We start from the raw sequence: 19,666 nt of genomic DNA on the forward strand, positions 1-19,666 counted from the left end.
CACTGTGTAAATTTACAGTGATCCAGGTGAGTAAGGGCAGGCACTGGCAGCTGGGGATACAGAGGCTCCTCGAATTGGGATAAACTGAAACAGAACTGAAATAGAGCTGGGAGGAGAAGGAGCACTGTCAGGAATCCAGCTCTCGAGGGTTTGTTGCTGCATTTGGGTGGAATACAGCCCTTTCTTTAAAACTCATAAACTGCCAGCTACCCAGCTGCAGAGGTTTACTAAAACATTCTTTTTCTAGAAGAAGAGCATGTTTAGGAATGACAGTCACCAAAACTTGTCTACAGCCTTGGATTTATTCTCTGAAATACATGTTACAACAGAAGAAAGAAAAGGCTGCTTAGCCTATTGTTTACCCAATGAGTAATTACCTTGTAATTAGCTGTAGTTGATTGTTCTCCTTCACAGCAAGACAAGCTCACTCATCACCCTTAAGCTTCAAGGGCATCAATAAACATGTATAGAGATTAATGCCGGTTAGAGGAATATCCCAGAGTCAAAACCAGGTCCATACACACACCAGCACTCCAGATTTGGATAAACCGGGCCTGTTTTAAAGAGCTTAAGGCCTGATCTAAATGGTTACAGACATCCTAAGATCTGAACCAGAATGGTATGAGATCTGTGATCCACCATGTGGCAATTTCTACAGAGGGCAAACAGATTCCAGGCATTGGTGGAGTTGTAATTAAAACAGTAAGGAAAATGCATTAACATCTGGAAGACATAGGCAATATGACAAATTGAACCCAGCCTTGCTGAGGAGAACAGATGCACAAAAGCACAAACAAAAGGCATACACTGAAAAATAAGTCATGTGATTAAGTGATGATTAAAAGGAGACCACCAGGACATCCTCCAGGCAGATGTGCCATGCAAAGAAAACCACTCCACAAGGGGAAGCAAAATGAGTCACTCACAAGAATTACTGTTGAATTCTTTTAATAACACTAGGAAAATATCATAGTATTAAAGTCCTGCACGGGATCCTTGGGAGGTTATTTGGGTTGGGGGTTCCTTTTGTGTTTATAAACCAAACTTTATTTCCCAATTGTGTTTTCTTTTAGGCTGACTACTCCTTTAGAATGGCATTTCCAGTTAAAACACAGCTAACCTATAAATACCTGAATGCCACAACACACATTGTGTGCGTGGGTTTTGTTTTGTTTAAGTCTTAGAGGAAATGACAGGAAATCTCAACACAGGGAAGCAAACGTCGATTCGTTAAGCGGGGGATGTAAAAGCCAGTAAAGAATACATTGCATACATAATACAGAAGGAAAAAAAATATCATCTGGAGTATGTGAAATTACACTGATTTTGCACCTTAAACCTAGTAGAAGTTACTCTGTTGGCCAATACTAATCCACTGAACAAGCAGAATGTTGGTCAGAAGTCTAACGTTTTCCTGTACCAGCACAGAGAGAATATAAGCAGTCCATTGCTGTTAAAAGAAAACATGAAATCCAGCTCATGTTTCTGGTTAGGGATCGATTTCTTCGGGAACTACTGTTAACATAACATCTTCGTTGCCCCTGCGCACAACCATGTGCAACGTACTGTCCTTTTTAATGATGTCACTGACATCACTGGCTGAGCTTATCGACTGTCCATTGATGCTTATAATCACATCGTTGTCCTTCAGGCCACCACTGAAAACACAAAGCAGCAGTGTGTTATTATGAGTGCAGTTTTATCTTTGAGGGGGGGGGGAAGAAAAGGTCGCTGGATTATTTCTATTTCCCACCCAACAGCAGCTGTGCAGGCATGGCAGCCATCAGAAAAGCAATCAGAATTTATGAAGCAGTGAAGAGTACAATAAAGTGCAGAAAGCTCAGGATCTGATGGATGCACAAGTTTGATGAATCCCATATTTCACTGCCTTCAAAGGAATTTGCTGTTGCAAAGAGCAGTTAATTCTGCAATAAAGATCCTAGGTGTTGATATCTGTCTTCTAAAATAATTGCAACAAAGCAGATTCATTTTAGAGGGGAGATCTCCCAAGCTTTTGTTCCTGAATCCATAGAGAAGCAAAATGAGTGGCACTGTGTGCTAAGGAGGGATTTCAGCCCCTGTTCTCCATACAGAGCTTACTGGCAGCCACTTCACTCACCCTTCATGTTTTAAACCTGAGCAGAGTAACACATGTAGCTGTCTAGTGTGGTCACCAAAAATCAAATATGTCCTTCCTCTGCTGCTTATAGCAGCCAAAATCCCTTTTTCTGACCTCAAAATCGGAACCTTCCTGACTCAAAGCAAGACAGGGCAGAACCAGGGTTGTGTCTCTCCCCAGGCTGGCTGGAGCTGCTGCCAGCACCAAGAAATGGCTGGTGAGGGATGCCACAGACCACAACATCTTGCCCAGTCTTGCTCAACGATCTGGCTCCAAGTTATGGAAAAATTAACCGAGACAGATCAGACATGATTCAACCCTTCACAAGCATAATCCTTCACAAAACCACAGACCACTCCTCGGCCTCTTCCACCCACAGAAGGCGCCTGACACGAGTGTCTCCTGCAAGCAGGATGCCCTTGGCCAATGTTTGCAACAAATCTGCTTGCCTGCAGAAGGCATGGCTCAAAATATGTTAGTGGAGGAAGTTTGGTTTTTCATGCAGCCTTTCCACATGACTCCCAGCCAGGACCCAGTGCCCCACCTGCACTTCTACACAACACGTGCTGGACAGATCAGCAGAAGAAGGAAACCTCTGGGCCAGGGGACTGGGAGTGGGGGGACAGAGCCAACATGGGCTGTATTTTAACTGCCAGGCCAGCCTTTGGATGGAGCACCTTGATTTGGATCTCCCTTCAAGGGAGACCAACCTCCCCAAGGTTACATTGCCTCACATTTTGTCTCCCTCTCGAAAGTCCCTCTCCCACTCTCTGCTATCACCCACACTCCTAAAATGACTGTTCTGCACCTTCAGACTGAACCTGAACACCAAGGCAGCAATTCCAGCCCCACACTGAAGCAGCCAAATCATTCCTACACATTCCTTCACACTACAGTGCTCTGCCTGAAGAGCACTGCCAGCAAGGATCATCTACAAACACAGCAGTAGTTCAGAGAGCACACTGGACAGCTATCACTGTTTATCTTACACGCAGACTGCCCAAAAAGACACCATCCAACCATCCTTGTAGTCTTCCTAAAAGGCAGTGTATGCCTGCCCCAAGCAGCTTTCTGCCTTTGGTGCCACATAAGCCTCTTTGCTGCCACAAAGATTTACTCCTCCTCTCTTAAATGATCCCTAGTTTCAGAAAATGAATAAGGTTTCCCATTTCCTGCCCTGGATTACTGAGCAGTTTCCTATCAAGCAAACCCTGAGAGAAAAGTGTCTCCAGCAAAAGCCAGCCAGACCAGTGCCAGTGACCACAGCCCAGCTGCCAGGCTTCAGCCAGACATGGTACCAACCAGCAGGGCCAGTTTCTGAGCAAATACTGAGTAATAGGAACAAAAAAAAAAAAAATCAGTTGTCCAAACCCAAAAGCTCTTCCAGTAATGTTACTGCTGACAAAGCTCTCACATGGAAGAGTGTCTGCTGCCAAGAGAGGATTTCAGCCCCAAGGTGTGCCAGGGGAGCTGGTGGGTTTGGCCAATGCTGAGCTGGACATTTCTTCCAAAGTGGACTCAAAAGCTTCTCAGTTGCTCTCCTGCAGTGACCAGCAGGGCCATAGAGAGTGTGCAGGAACAAAAGTCTTTATTCAGCACTGGCACTGGTACAACAGATGCCTTGGAAGCTGAAAAAACACGAAAAAGGAGTTTTCACACCCCCTGAATCCCTTCCCTTTGGGCCTGGAAGGCTGACAGGGCTTCCCTGCAATACCCTGATACAGTTAGAATATTGCCCATCAGGGACCAGGCTGAAACCACAAACCCATTTCCAGCAGACAACCTAATAGCAATCAGATGGTCGTAGCCTTGTTAATTTAGCATAATGAAGAAAGCCAGTTAAGCAGGGAACAGTCTCCATCATTACCCCCTTAAGTCAGTGGCAGTGGTTTTGAGAAAAAAGTACTTCAACCTACGCTTCAGCTGGTGTTTCTGGAATGACTTCAATGACATAGGCCCCAGAGACAACATCAGGGAAGTCTTTATGGCGATCCTTCAGCTCTCTAGCTTTGCTGAAAAATGAAGAAATAGCAAAAAAAAATATTTTGTCAAGACAGGAAAAAAACCCCCCACGCATTTTACTGAAGTCATTTAACAGGAGTTAAGGTGTTTTACACACATTGTTATGTCACTTCAGCATTCATTTTAACCCTTAGATGCACATTTCAGGAATTACTACATTCTTTTGCATGCATACAGTTTTAGTGTCTATTTCTGGTAAAGGCAATCATTTCAATAGATACAGACAATCAGAATTAAAATATTTCAAAGCTTTAGAACTAGCAGATCATGGAATCACAAAATGGTTTGGGTTGGAATGGACCTTAAACCCCGTCCAGTCCCCACCCCTGTCATGGCAGGGACACCTTCCACTATCCCAGAGAATGCTCCAAACCCCAACCCAACCTAGCCTTGGGCACTTCCAGGGATCCAGGGGTACCACCACCCTCACAGGGAAGATTTTTTCCTAATATCTCATCTAAACCCACTCTCTGTCAGTTTGAAGCCATTCCCCCTCATCCTGTCGCTCCAGGCCCTTTGTAAATCGTCCCTCTCCATCTTTCTTTCAGGAAAGGTCACAATTAGGTCAAGCCCAAAGCTTCTCTACTCCAGGATGAACAATCCCAATTCTCTCAGCCTTTCCTCATGGGAAAGGTGCTGCTCAACCCCTCTGATCATCTGTGGGGCCTCCTCTGGACTGGCTCCAACAGGTCCATGACCTTCCTGTGCTGGGGACCCCAGAGCTGGATGCAGAACTCCAGGTGGGGTCTCCTCAGAGCAGATTAGAGGGACAGAATCCCCTCCTGCAATCCTGAGCACTTAAAAATCCCCAACCCCCTGTGTTTCAATGCTTTGTTCTCCCTGTGCATCCTGCACAAGGGAAAACTCCTGGTTATTTTTACAGGACATGGCATTACCTGCTCATGAGTCTCTTATAGTCTGAGCATGAATAAGCAAGTCCACACAAAAGCTTCATTTGACATTAAGCGAATTGTTTAATGAAGACAACTTTATAGAGATGGAAGTGCGCACGTAGCTGACGTAAGCCGTGAGAACGTACAACAACACGGACGTAACCCCAGGACAGAGTCACAGTCACTAGCTATTCTCTTCTGAAGCATTAAGGAGAAGAAAAAGCCAGGAGTTGTTTAAGAGCTAGCTCATAGGAGAGTCTAGAGGAGAGTTCCACCAGGTGGCAGACGCAGAGGAGAAGGTGGCAAGGTCTGGCTGGGTTTGTCACCAGCACGCACAGAGACACTCGGTGCTGGCTCCAACCTCTGGGCGCTGCTGCACGTCACCAGCTGGATCCAAATGCATGCAGAGACCACGCTGGGGAAAGGTGAGGAGCCACCTTGGTTACTTACCTGGGAGTTAGTGACATCATTCGTATGCCAATGTATTTCTTTTTGGTTACAGCTTTTCCTACAGAAAGGAAAACGGGTCGTGATCAGTTGCCCTGACCTAAAGAGGCTCGCAGGCTGTTGGCTTTCTGGTTTATCACTGCTTTCACAGAATCACAGGATGGTTTGGGTTGGAAGGGACCTTAAAGGTCACTTATTTCCAACCCCATGCTGCCCACTAGACCAGGTTATTTTCTGGTTTTCCTCTTCCCAAGTACAGTACCTTTAGCTTGTCTGTCATGGGATTCCGTTAGGAACTTCTTTATTTTATCGGATGGGATAGCAAATGAGATGCCTGCTGTAACTTTTAATGTGTTAATTCCAATGACTTCACCATCCTGGAGGAGAAAAAAAACCCACATTATTAGCAAATATGGAACACCTCAAAGAGAAATGGATCATTTCTTCCAAGCAGTCACAAAGACAAATTCACATTTTGTAGCTGGTCTATTTTCTATGTTTTAAGTGTAATTTTTTGAGTCTATTGATAAAACACTGCTTAGGAGTTTTGGAAAATCAATGTGATTATTCATCTTGCTGCAGAAGAAATCAAAACTGGGCAATTCTCATGCTTGCAGCAGATGAGCAACACATTCTGCAGCTATTCTGTGTCTATTTCAGCAAGCACCACATAAAGCATGGCACTGACTGCTCCCGAGCCACTATTACCTAATAACGTAAAGAAAAATACAGTTTGCCAAAATCAAAAACTTTCCTGGCAATATAACTCCAAGAGCTTTGGATGAAACATCTCTGATGTCATCTCTTTTGAAACCTCAGCAGTTTCATTCTCTGGTTCATCCCAGACAAAAACTGTCTAACTACAGGTGTTTTTAAGTGAAGATTAAGTGTGACTGAATGTGTGCTGTGAATTGGGTGGGAAAAAAAATTGCCAAATCTCCTCCAAGGCAGAAACTCTGAGTAGTTCTGAGTTTCAGTCTGTGCCATGCCTCCTGAGGACTCAACCCCATGTACCCTCAGGAGACCTGAGAGCTCTCACACAGTTTTGCAACCTGCTTCAGTTCATTCTACACTATTGGCAAATAAAACCTAATATCCTGAAAATATGTGGATTTTTTTTGTGTGATTCAAAATGAAAGGGTAGATACATTTTAGAAATATTTAGCTGAGTTTCTGTGTGCAAAAGAAAATAATTGCCAGCTGCAGCGTAACCAGCAAGGGCAAGCCTCACTCTAAAATGTGTTTTTCCCTTTTTGCAAGGCTTGAGCAAAAAAACATTACACTTGTTTGAAACTATGCAAACCATAAACATCCTAAATATTGAAACCCAAATGTAGCCTTTAGCCAACATAAACACAGACAACTGATTAGTAAGAACCATGTGAATTTTGTGTAGTCAGCCAGATATTGAAAGCTGCAAATCACACATCTGGTGGGGGGAGTTTGCTTTTTTGTTGGTTTGATTGGGGTATATTGTTGCTTTTACTTTTTTTTTTAATTAAAAAGCAATAAACTCTACACTAAGCAAACTTAGAGAAACTCTTACCAGATTTACTAGGGGTCCTCCAGAATTCCCATACTGAAAACAAACATAAGTTAAGAACACATTTTAGTATTTACCTCTTAATTTGTTGCAAGCAAAATATAAAAGAAATTTTAAAAATATTTCTGTAGTACTGTTTCCATTATCTATTAAATAAATGCAATAGAATAAACTGCCAAACCCATAAACTACACTTTAACATCACCCATTTTAGCTGAGCTTTGCAAATACTTACTGCCAGAGTAAGTTAAGAAAGCAAAGGTTTTCCTTTTGTTTCCTTAGTGCCACACTAGAATCTGAGAAGATTTTAGGACAGCTCTGGGAGCTGTTAGTGAAGATTTCTTACAAGGCCAAGATCTGAAGTACAAAAACTATTGTTTTGCCTTAATGCAGAAACAAACTTGAATCCTTAAATGAAGTTTGGCTTCTTTTCCAGAAAACAAGATGGATTTCAAAAAGATATTTATTTGCCAGAGAATATTGCCTCCTCCCTTGCAATCTGCAAGGATTTTGAAGTGAAGGCAGATATTGTGCCTGGTGTGGCTCCTCAGGGGGGTTTCTAAGTAACAACCAAATGCTGCCGTGGTGCAGATGTCCAGATTACAGGGAGAGAAATGCTCCCTGCTCCTAAGAACGGCATCACAGGAGGAATTTCTGCTGGAGAAACGCAAGGGCTGAAGGCAGCAGCTCGGAGGGGACGTACATTGATGATGGCATCTGTCTGGATGTAGTCCATGTCGGAGTTGCGGAGCCCCAGCTCCTTCCCCCCGCGCTGCGTGGTGCTGACAATGCCCGTGGTCACCGTGTTCTGCAGGGAAAAGGGACTCCCAATGGCCACCACAAACTCCCCTGGCCTCAGGTCTGCAGACTGACCAAGCAGAAGAACTGGCAATTTACCCTGAAAAAAATTAAAAAAAAAAAGGAAAAAAAAGAAAATTCAAATGTTAAAGACACTGCTCCGCTGGCAGAACAAATGTTACGGAAGGATGAATCCATTCACAGGGTAGAGGAAAAGAGAGAGGCTTTTATCCCTCAGGGATTTTGTTTGTTCTGTTTTCTTTGAGTATTTTGTGTGTGGGTTGGTACAGAAGCATCCAGTGTGGGCTCTTTACACTGGAGAACTTTTTCCACCACAGGTACCCATTAAATCAAGAACAATTAAAAGACCAAAGGAATATTTATGCTCTGCTGTACAAAGCAAGCATCTGATGATACTAAAAATCAGCCACTTCCAACACTTCTTGAAATAATTAGCCAACAGCTGCTGAAGTAAACATATGATGTTGTTTGAGAGTGAACACTAAAGAATCATGAAAGCAGCAGCCCAAGAGTTTTAAGCGTGCATGTGTACAGTTAAAAGACATTTTATATTCTCACAAGACACCAGCTAATGATTCATCTTAGTTTTTTAAAAGAAATATCTCTTCTAAATAATTATATTGCCTCCTACATACAATGATGTCTTCCTCTGAAGATGTTAGGATTTAAGGACCTGATGTGATTTTTCTGTTATGACAGTAGAGGATACCATTATACTTTCAAGATCTCATCTCTAAACATATTAAATATCACATAGTTGAAGACATTCCCACTAAAACATTCTTAAAATCCAGCAAACACTGCATTGTACAGCAATTAAAAATAAAAAGGCAGGGAAAGTTGAATCCACACATTCTTGCCAATGAATCAAGGGTGTTCTGAAACAGATCATACTTCAAATAAATACCTTTTTTTTTGATTCATCACCTGCCTGTACAATACACATTGAGTGCCATTTCTCCCTTTCTTCACACTTTTAAATGTCAATCTCTACACTTACAGTGATGTGACATGTTTTTAAAATATTTTTGTTTTATCTGTTGTCTAAATGATCCTGACCCTCCCCAGGTAATTGAACCATGTCACTGGACTATTTCTATCAGCATCAATGAACCTGGACAGGTTTAAATGCAGGTTTAGACTTAAGGATTTTGAGGATTAGGTTACTGAACCCAAAAATCGAAACAGAATTCTGGAAGCATTTATCTTTTGCTTGGCAAAGCTAACTTGAACCTAGCTTTCCTCCAAGCTTGACCTACTTCAAGTTTTGGCAAAAAGAGAAAATATTGCATGTTTAATTTGGAAGCTCATTGCTGGCTCTTAAGGGGTTTTGTTACCAGCAGTTTGAAAGCCTGACTCACTAAGTCATCCATAGGGACAAAAATTCAGTATTATAAACTAACCCAAATTCCCACCACTTTGTATTTTTCACCTACAGTTTATTTCAAATATCCTAGGAGACAGACAATGCCTGCAAAGTAGAAAGCAAAAAATAATGCCATCAATTGTCACTATATGCTGCTGCAAAAACAGAAGTTATGGTTTTAATGTTTAACAAGACTGGCCTTGTGTACCCTTTATCCAGCTTTGTTACAATCCCACCAGGGAAGTTTTACTCAGATGAGCAGATTGTTTCAATAAAATTCATTGCCAGCTCCCAGACAGGGTAAGATGCTTTATGGAAACTTATCTTTCAGTCTCCAGACAGCAAAAAAATAATTAAACCAACACTTGTTCAACAGAGTGAGCTGGAAGAGCAACAGAATAGGCAGCACAGAAAGGAGAAAGCATTTCCATGTCTATTTGCATTCAGAGGAATGTTATCACAACCAGCAATGCCCTACTAATTAATAACAATGATAAAATACAGCCCTTATCAGTGCCACGGCCACAGATAAGCCCAGCCACGGCTGTGGCTGAGTTCTGGGAAGGATCCAGCAGCTCTGCCCAGTTTCCCCATCACTTATGCAGCACTGCAGAGGAGCAGCAGCAGCATCCCAGGGCAGTCCCTGATCCCAGGCACAGCCCTGGCTCCAAGGGATGTGTCCAGGGCAGGGGAATCAGGCAGTTGTGATCAACACAAACAGCCCCATATGGGTAATGCTTGGACACAGGGAGCACCCTGGCCCTTCCTCCTCTCACCAGATGCTATTGAGCTTACGTAGCACGTGTTTGCAAGATGTCATTGGTCAAAACCAGCATCTTCTTTTGGCACTGCTTTTCCTTCTTAAAAAAAAAAAACAAAAAACAAGAACCCCACACAAAAGACAAAAAATGGCTTGTGTTTGTATCCCAGTGCACCAAACACAGATACTTCACAGAGAAAGAGGACATTTGTCAGCAAATGAAACAGAGACAAGCAAAAGGAAACAGAATACTTTTTATGTTTCATTAACAGAAAAAAAAAAAAAAAAAAGAAGGGCTGGTCATGCACAAAGTTAAAATATTTATACAAAGTTCCTGAGTTGTAACAACAGTCACAAAGCCAAAATTGCATCTGGCAGCAGAGAGAAAGTACAGGAACGATCTGTGACTAATACAATTCTGATTGTGCTGAGTTTTCAGGGCTGTGCCTATACTAGCCAGGCTTCAGTTCAAACTCTGATGCTGTATGGATTGGCTGCAGGTCACCCCTGTGATTCAACATGCCTTCTGGAAAGTCTGGCTAACCTTTCCCTTGCTAGAAACAAAAATCCATTGCAAAAACCTCCTTGTCCTGTGCATATTATGAAACACAGCTTTGGAAAACGTGTCCTCTATTCCTTGTGATTTCCTGGTGTGGGGCAGAACTGACACACTGACAGCACTGCATGTAAATATATTAGTGCCCCTACAAAACAATGCCATGAAGAATTGTTTATGATGAATATATGTGTTTTCGTGGCTTTAAATTTGAGAGGTTCTCTCTGAAATAGCTTAAAGCATTGCCACACTCAATATTAAATATTCTGTTATAAAAAAACCAAAACAATCTCATTTACATTGTACACGTGGTTTTGAAATGAAACCACTACAAAACCTATCAAAACCCCATGATGGAGTGGGAAAAACATCCTTCTGCAGTGCCCAGGAGGAGCCCTGGCAATGCCAGGCAGGCACTTTGGCAGTGTTGTAACCAGGATCGTGTCAGAACACCCCCTCTGTGCCCTCACCCCTGCCACTGGCAAGCTCATCCCGAGGAAATTAAGGAATCCTGGTAAACTGAGTGTGAGTTCAGGGCCCTTAATAACTATACTTCATAAATGTGCATTCTTCAATCTTTACATAATGTCTGATGGGCCTCAGGATGACATAAGCACCACTCCAACTCGTGATTCTCCTGCTTTAACCAAAGATTTGCCACAGCATTTAATTAAAAGTGCCAGGCAAAGGAGCGTGCCTTGCAGCACAACCAGCAGGGAGCCAGGAACACCCAAACCCAGCTCTCCCAGTGACTCACTGCACGGCCTTGGGCAATATATAATATCTTTTCTACCCCTGTCTTTTCTAACTTTTCCTTTGATGAAGCCTTGGGGCTCTGCTGGATCCGTGTTTACTCAATAAAACAAATCTGCAGGCAGGCATTCTGCAAGCACACAGAAATAGGACTAAACATGCAAACCCCTAAGTGGCACATGACTCACTGTTTACACCCAGCCAGAGAAGGAGCCATTAATTAGGGTTAATATTTTAAGCCTTTCACATCCCAAAGGGCTTCAGACGTTTTTATATATGGATTTGACTCAAACCCTGGATAAACACCACTCCCACGACATGGAGAGCTGCACACCACAAGAAATGGCGCCATCCAACAATAGGACACAGCTATTGTGGCATGAGAGGAGAGGTAGAGATCAGCATCATCAGCCAGAAGGACTCAGAGAAACATGGAATCATTTAGGGTGGAAAAGACCTCTGAAATTATTGAGTCCAAACACTAACCCAGCACTGCCACCACTAACCCATGTCCCCAGATGCTGCATCCACATGGCTTTTAAATCCCTCCAGGAATGGGGATTCCAACACTGCCCTTCTATGAGGAAATGTGTCCCAATATCCACCCTGAGCTGCCCTGGCCCAGCCTGAGGCCGTTCCCTCTCCTCCTGTCCCTGTTCCCTGGGAGCACAGCCCGACCCCCCCGGCTGTCCCCTCCTGTCAGGAGCTGTGCAGAGCCACAGGGTCCCCCCTGAGCCTCCTTTTCTCCAGGCTGAGCTCCTTCCCAGCTCCCTCAGCCCCTCCTGGGGCTCCAGATCCTTCCCCAGCTCCGTTCCCTTCCCTGGACACGCTCCAGCCCCTCCATGTCCTTCTTGCAGTGAAGGGCCCAAAACAGACCCCAGGATTCGAGGTGCAGCCCCAGCAGGGCCAGCACAGATGTTCACCTGGTGTCCTGTAACAGCACAACTTGAGTCAGATAAAATAAGTGAAATCTGGACAAAACATCTCCAAAACTAAGAAGCAGGAAGGACAAAACCACCAACCAGGCACAGCCACTGCCACAGAGAAATGGAAACCAAGCGACAGATGCCATAAGCAGGAGGTGCTTTGGTTTGAACTTTTTCAGCCATGAAATAAGTGAATGTGTCTCTCTGCTGGCACAGAAAGCAAGTAAATCCCTCCTCTGTTCTGTAATCCCCTTCATTTGTGGATGCAAAGTCAGGAATTTGCAGGAAGCACTTTGCAGTTCAATAAACGGATGAAGAGGAGACAAAAGTTCTGAGTTCAATTTGTGTTAACCAGCGACAGATCTCCTTCAAGCTTCTTATTTTTAGGTGGGAAAGGCACAGATGCTGGTATGGGACACTAATTCAGCTCTAAGTGTAACTCTGGCAAAACATGTAACTGTCCTGGGAATTGCATCTCTGTTCTGACTAATTCAGCTTTCAGAATACGTTATGGCAAAATAAAAACACCAGTCATGAGCATAGAAAAATATAGAATATCATCTACAATCTAGAAACTGCTTGACAGCGAGTCAAAGCAAACAAAGAGCCCAGGCTGAGCACATTACAAGCCTCCAAAAGTATTTCATCCCTAGTTAGAAAAGCAAAACTGAGTCTCCTTATCTAAATATGGAGCATGGGAAGCTTGCAGAAAAAAAAAAAAAGAAGAAAAGGATGAAGTGTTGTTTTGATATGTCACCAGGTTTTCAACTGCCTGGCAAGATTGCTGTTCTCCCTTAAAAATAAAATACAAATGAAATTACAATTAAATAAAATAAAAATAGTAATTAAAAATATGCTAGCGCTGGCAGACCCACCCTGAGATGTGAGTACTTTGCTGCATGGGAAGCTGCACCAGCACACTGTCCCCACAGTGAGGGCTACTAGAAGCTGAAGATGGCAGGAAACCACTGCTGCCAGAATTGATGAATAAACTGGAGTAAAGATCCAAGTTTTTTACAATCTATTTCATTTCTATGGGTCCTGAAGACTTCTGGAAGCAATATGTGGGCTTCCTCAGGCTCTCGAGAGGAAGCAATGTATTACCCAGATTTCAAAGTGGAACAGCATTTTAGAAAAGCCACTTACATCTGGTGTCCAAGCAGTTTGTTTTTTCAAAATGTGGGCTATTAAAATGTTGATGCTTAAACAGGGAAGTTTGCTTTCCTGCCTCCTCCAGTTTGTACACACAGGGGAAAATCAAATCCCCTCTGACCACAGAGATTCAGACACTCATTGCCTCAGGAAACCACCAGGGGAACGAGGGCAGAAGGTCCTGTTGATTTTAAAGTGTCAAACAAAGTGTTCGTTAATAAGATACAGGAGAAATCTTAAGCTGAAGGTTTCAGCTGAAGGGCTGAAATGTCACCACAAATTACAGACAGGTCACAACCCCCCTGCTGCTGCACCATGCAGATGCCAAATCCTGCCTGGGCTAAAGAACCAGGAACTGGCCACACTGAGGAACAAAATCTTCAGGACCTGGCATGTGCTCCCTGTGTGATTTCAGCTGGTTTTAAGCATGTAGAAAGAAGAAACACCTCTAAATAAAGCCATTCACCATGCTCCTCCCTTCAGTGCCAAACCACAGACATCATTTTTGTGGACAGAGCTCGATTTCCAGGGCTGAAAAGGGTCTCCAGGCAAAAGTCACCTCCATCTTCCACTACTTTGTGCTTCCAGTTTCCATTTGGGTTGGGTTCTTTTATAATTCTGCCCCCCGTTAACCCTGACAATGTCCATTAAACCACCCTGAAATTTCCTGCCCTGCTGCTGGTGTTTATTTTTCAGCAGCTGTATCACACATTCTGATTTAACAAGGTAGTTATTTGCCTTGAGATGAGTCCCACAATGCAAAAAAGCATTTTCCTCTGCCAGCAAAAAAGCATCTGCTCCCTTTGGAGTGTTGTGCAACAGTTTTGATGGGTTTCACACTCGCTGCAGGATCACACGTGCCACGCAGGACAGATTATTTATTTCACCAATCCCTGCCTATGCTGCCAAAATCCAATTTTTTCTAGGGAAGTCTTATAAATTTTGCATGTTCATATCCAAATTGTCTGCAACTGCACTGTTCCTTTCTAGTGATGTGGTCTCCTCCTTGCATTTGGAAGGGTATTTAGATTGGATTCATGGCTACCACATTGATTCCAATCTTACTTTCAACACTCCAGCAAACTGCTCTGTGTCACCACAGACATGAGAAACACTGGTGCTCTCTTTTATAGACTGTAAAAACAAGCACATTTTAGGACTGGAACAACTCCTCCAAGGTTTCTGTTCCTCATTGACTGCAAGATGTTTTTCCACGGAGAAGAATTTAATCAGGGAAAGGGTTCATCCTCGCTGCTGCCCGGATTTTGCCACCCTCTTTCATTTCCTACTGCACTCAGCAAAGCCAAATTAGTTCTAGTAATGTCTTTGACCAGATGTTCACACCTTAGAGGAAAACAGCATTCAGGCTGCTACAAAATCTGAACAGCTGACAGCCTGATCCCATACTTCAAGCCCAGCTCTGTTCCTAATCACAGAGCATTCTTCGCCCTTCAGATCCTGCCTTAACATGCCACACATAAAAAAGAAGAAAAAACCCTTCTGCATCTTTGATGTCACCTTCAAATAATTTATTCCAATTTAAGAACTTTGCCTCTTACTTCAGAAAAATTTTTAAGGATGGTTTTCATTCCATATCCAGATTTTTAAGGGGTCATTTGTACCACCCCACTGACTTTTTTAGCCAGCATATACATTTCAAATTCAACAAATTATTACCCCTGTGATTTTTAAAAAGTCTTTTATGCATCTGAATGACTGCAAGGCATTACAGTACAAAAAAGAAAGCTCAAACACTGAACTTGAAAGGGTATATTAAAATGCCCCATGAAAGTTCAATCTGAGAATCAATTTCTCAGCTGACCACGTTTCCATTTTAACTTTTTTTTGTGAACACATAAAACGTTGTTTTTAATTCTCAAATGTAAAGCAGTACATGTCCTGTGAACAGAGGTGCCTCAGGCCAAACCTTGGACTGGGATTTCCCAGTGCCATGTTACCAGAGCTGGCTGGAAATCTGGGTCTCCCATCCCATTAAATTTTCCCCGAGTCTTCTCAAAATTATCCTGAGCTGCAAAGGGAGAGGCCAGGAGGAGAACACCACCCAAGGTACTGGCCTGTACAGCTGATAAGGTGCTTCCAAGGGCAGGTCAGACCAATTCCAGCCCTGCTGAGCAGTGCTTTCCACCACAAGCCCATCTGGATGAATTTATCTTTTTTCCAAGCTGCTTCCAGGTTCTCCCTTCCCACAAGCAGCTTCCCAGGGCAACTAGGAGCCATTTCCTCAGGGTGTCAGATAACATTCAAGCCCATGCCTGCTCTTTTCCTGAGTCCTCAAACTGACCATCGCATCAGTTCAGTGTCTCCTCTCTCACTGCCACCTCTCTCCTCTGAAGTTCAGTTTCCTGCTGCTCCAAGTCCTCTCCCTCTCACGTGTCTGCTCTCCCCTCCACGTTGTATTTCCAATTTTAAAGCACTTTTCCAGCTGCCCTTCACTCCCTGCCCCATCCTGCTCATCCTAATGCTGCCAGTGCTCATGCTGGGGATCTTTCCCTTTGCTTCTTACTGCTTTTTCTTACTTTATTAAGATAAAAACGAGAAAACAAGCGATGCCATGAAAACAGAGAAAAAAAACAACACGGCAAAACCATTATTGGGACTGTTTGGTTTTTCTGCCTGGTTGCTGTTCAGAAGCTTTTAAAAGAAACCAAAAGATTTGAAATTATAAAGGTGGCAAGGGAGCAGCAGGAGCACTTCATACCTCGGGTCATCCAAGAGTTGTGCGTTAGGCGCCTGGCTTAGTCATGAACTCTGGCACAAACACTTCTGACCTCGCTGGGGAATAGCTCTGCACTAAAACAACGCTGCAAGATCTACACATTTCTGAGTCATGTGTTTCAAATGAAGCATTCCTGCCCATTAGACTTGGAGGTCGTTAACTGACAAACCAAACGAGGGGAGCCAACGAGAGGAGCACCCCAAACAGCCACGTTCAGCTCACTGCATCGCCATTACACAGCATTTCCACACAATATTCTTCTTGCTACGTGTGCAGAACCTCCTGACAGCTTTTCTGCTGTGGCAGGAGGCACAATAATGCTGACAGAGGAACATTTGATATGGAGGAAGATCATGGGAAGCTGCTCAGAAAACCACTTGCAGTGTAAGAACATCTTCCCAAGCTGGCTTTAATTTCCATGTTCAAGATGCTCCCCAAGATATTTTCCACTTTAGTATCTGCATCAGCAAGGGACAAATGTATCCTTTAAAAGCCATCTGTGCCTTCAATATAGGCACTCAAGTCAGAGTAACACAAGCAAAACACCCCCATTTCTTCTCTGAGACAGTTATATCAGATAAAGTGTGTACAAACCAGTACAAACTGGGGCGTTGTTTTTTATTTTGAGGATACATAAAAAGTGCTATGTAATACTTTCACTACACTGAGAGGTGACAAAATTAACCACTGCCACCCACAAACTTGGCTTTTAAAAATGTGTATCCACCTAGTTCGTATATTCTCAACAATCCAGCCCTGTAAACAACTTGTTTTTCCTTCAAACCTGAAAATCAGCAACAGTTTTTGGAAAGGAAGATGTTCAATTAGAGGAATTAAATGTGTCTTACTTTAACGACTCACCTGAGAATCTATTTTAATTAGTGCAATGTCTGATTTTTCATCAACATCTTTAATTTTGGCTTCATAAGTCTCCCCGTTCTTCAGCTCCACCTTCACCCTGTTCTTGTTGGTGACCACGTGGGCGTTGGTGACTATCAGCCCATCCTCAGAGACAATGAACCCGGAGCCACTGGCAACGGGAACCTCCCTCTTGGAAAAAGGAAGTCTGAAAGACAAGGGGAATAAAGCTTTTATTGCTGCAAAAAAGATGAAAGGTCACAAATCCTTCCAAATAACACACAGCCAAAAGGAGTTTGGTGAGTTTTTAATGCTTTAAGATATCTGCTGTTACTCTCATTAAGAAGATAAAGCACATCCATTACTTTAGCTAATTATTTTTCTATGACTCTTAAATTATTCTTAACTCTTAAGCATGACAAATATTTATTATCTCAAAACCTCTTTGCTATTTCATACCATCAATCAACATTTCTGTCACAATGGCAGCTGTTTTCAAGAATTAAATAAAAAAGAAAAAAAAATAAAATCAAGGCTGGGCATCTTGTTTACTTGCGAAATAATTCAATGTGAACCACAGCAGGAGCGATCTTCTCCACCACATCTGCAATGAAGTTGTATTTGTGCCTCAGGCTGTTCGGATGTTCTTGGCCTGAAATAGAAACAGTGTCATGAGTTCTTCAAGTGACTGCAGGGGGGTCGTTGCAAAACACCTGAATTAAAAAAAGCTCTGAGTGGGTATCTTTTCCCTTCCTTAAAAGTCATCTGCAGCATGACCCTCGGCCCTAGATTTCCTCCCTGCTTCTCTGCACAGAGGTGGAGTGCTTTATCCTTGGGAAAAATGACCCATGGAACCTCCTGGTCTGGAGTGCACCCCACTGGGCCATGGGGCAGCGTGGGCTCATCCCACTGTGGTGCCCAGGGATGAGGCACTGGAGGAGCACAGGGTTTATTCCCTGTCTGCACCGCCCACTCTCCCTTTGTGAAAGGGATTTTGTACTCAGATGCCTCCATTGCTGCCCTCCTTTTCTGGATGGTCTACTTAGCCTGCGTGGTCTCCTCAAGATTAAACAAGCCAGCTCTGTTCCTCTGCCAAAATACGCCTTCTTGGAGGTTTTTTGAAGTCTCAGGCTGCTGCATTTGTAAAATGCTGAGGACACAGAGGTCCTGACCCCAGTGCAAGCCCTCAGCAGCTGCTGAGAAAGTTTAACTTGGGTACAAGGTTGGGCTTCCTTTCCCACCAGTGCCCCCACACAGCCTGAGCCAGCAGCCCCTGCCTGGTACCTACATGTGGAAGAACCTTCCACACACTCCACACAACCCCACCCAAGGCATCCTTCCCACCCATGTCCCCCGAGGTCCATCAGCTCCCTGGAGGGGTGGATCCCACCCTGCTTTGGAGCCACTGAGCCACCCCCAGGGCTATGAAATAGATATGGCAACACAATGGGACCACAAAGCTCTGCATTCCTGGGCAGTGCTGCAACAAAAGCCCATGGTCACTGAGTATTCAGCAGGGGCCAGTGGGATTTTCAAAAGCCACTGGATACCCAACTCCCATTGTGGCCAACAGAAAACCTTGTCTGCACCAAGAGAAGTTTAAAAATCTCTGGGAAAAACTCACAATTCTGATTCAGCTTCTCCTTCTCAAGCAGTTCAGGGGCAAAACACTGTTTTTTTTTTTTAAATTGAGAGCAGCTATGCAAATTGGGAACACCCCAAAGAGTTATTTTGTATTCCTTCAGAGGCGAGAAACACCCTTTGTTTTCGTTTCAGTTTTATCTGCAGCATCCATCTCCTGTTATACAGGCACAAGCCAAGCCTGTTACAGACTTTCAGGAGTATTAATGTGTTGTGCTGCTCCCATCCATCTTTGCCATTTGGCTTCTAAATCCATGCAGAGATTAAAGCAATAAGCAGCTTGTGGATGCTGTAAGTGCCTTTGATGGAGTAAGAGGACGATTTATTTGCAGAATCACAGGAGAACAAGGGCTATCCCATAAAATCATCCCAAAACCCTGAATACCCTTTGCTACTGGAAAAATCAGAGAGGAAAACCATGCAAATTTTCAAGTACACACTGGAGGCAATAATGATTTGGGAACAAAATGCTCCTGCTTTTAACACTAACCAGACACCGTTTTGATTCAGGGGTCAGCATGTTCCAGGTGACTTCTCGATGCCAACAGCACACACTGTCCCTCATGAGAGGGGTGCATGCTCCACCCAAACACCATCTGTCACTCAAGAACAGGTTTTTTTCTTATTTATACCCTGTGAAACATCTCAAGGGCTTTTAAATGCAGCCAGTCACAAGCAGCAGCCGCAGCAGTAACCACAAAATCCACTGTGCTGTTTCAGAAATGTTTATCTGCCTTACGAAGCAGCAACATCGATCAGGAAACTTTTGTCCTCACCTCACTGTTTTCCTCAAGAATATTCACTGATTTACACATGAGCTGTTGCCCTTGGGCTTTCACCCCACAGAGGCATAAGGGATTGCTGGTTGAGAAATATCAATTTACCAAACGATTTATATTCCCTACTAGAAATATTCAGCATCAAACAAGTCATGCCATTGCTGTAAAGCTGACAATTATAACAGGGACAGTTTTGGGAAACTGCTACAATAAGAAACACAGTTTGGAATTATCCACTTGCATTAAATAAGTGCTTGGACAGATTATCAGATGGGATTAACGTGGTGCTGGGCTA

The 19,666-nt window shown here is 43.5% G+C and overlaps 1 protein-coding gene across 1 annotated transcript in view; it reads right to left on the minus strand.

Moving 5' to 3' along the window:
• Nucleotides 1–931: 931 nt before the first annotated feature.
• The window catches only part of HTRA1 (HtrA serine peptidase 1), a 31,503-nt gene continuing 12,768 nt past the window's right edge, over nucleotides 932–19,666 (minus strand). The window contains exons 2-9 of the mRNA XM_053983545.1: nucleotides 17,504–17,603; nucleotides 16,955–17,159; nucleotides 7,728–7,922; nucleotides 7,028–7,060; nucleotides 5,744–5,858; nucleotides 5,485–5,542; nucleotides 4,036–4,131; nucleotides 932–1,658 (exon numbers count right to left, since the gene is read on the minus strand). Of these exons, the coding sequence (XP_053839520.1) occupies nucleotides 1,490–1,658; nucleotides 4,036–4,131; nucleotides 5,485–5,542; nucleotides 5,744–5,858; nucleotides 7,028–7,060; nucleotides 7,728–7,922; nucleotides 16,955–17,159; nucleotides 17,504–17,603 (971 nt within the window). The 3' untranslated portion in view covers nucleotides 932–1,489. The remainder of the gene's footprint in view (nucleotides 1,659–4,035; nucleotides 4,132–5,484; nucleotides 5,543–5,743; nucleotides 5,859–7,027; nucleotides 7,061–7,727; nucleotides 7,923–16,954; nucleotides 17,160–17,503; nucleotides 17,604–19,666) is intronic.

This window comes from Vidua macroura, chromosome 8 (genome assembly GCF_024509145.1).
Source record: "Vidua macroura isolate BioBank_ID:100142 chromosome 8, ASM2450914v1, whole genome shotgun sequence".
In the NCBI taxonomy this organism is placed as follows: domain Eukaryota; kingdom Metazoa; phylum Chordata; class Aves; order Passeriformes; family Viduidae; genus Vidua; species Vidua macroura.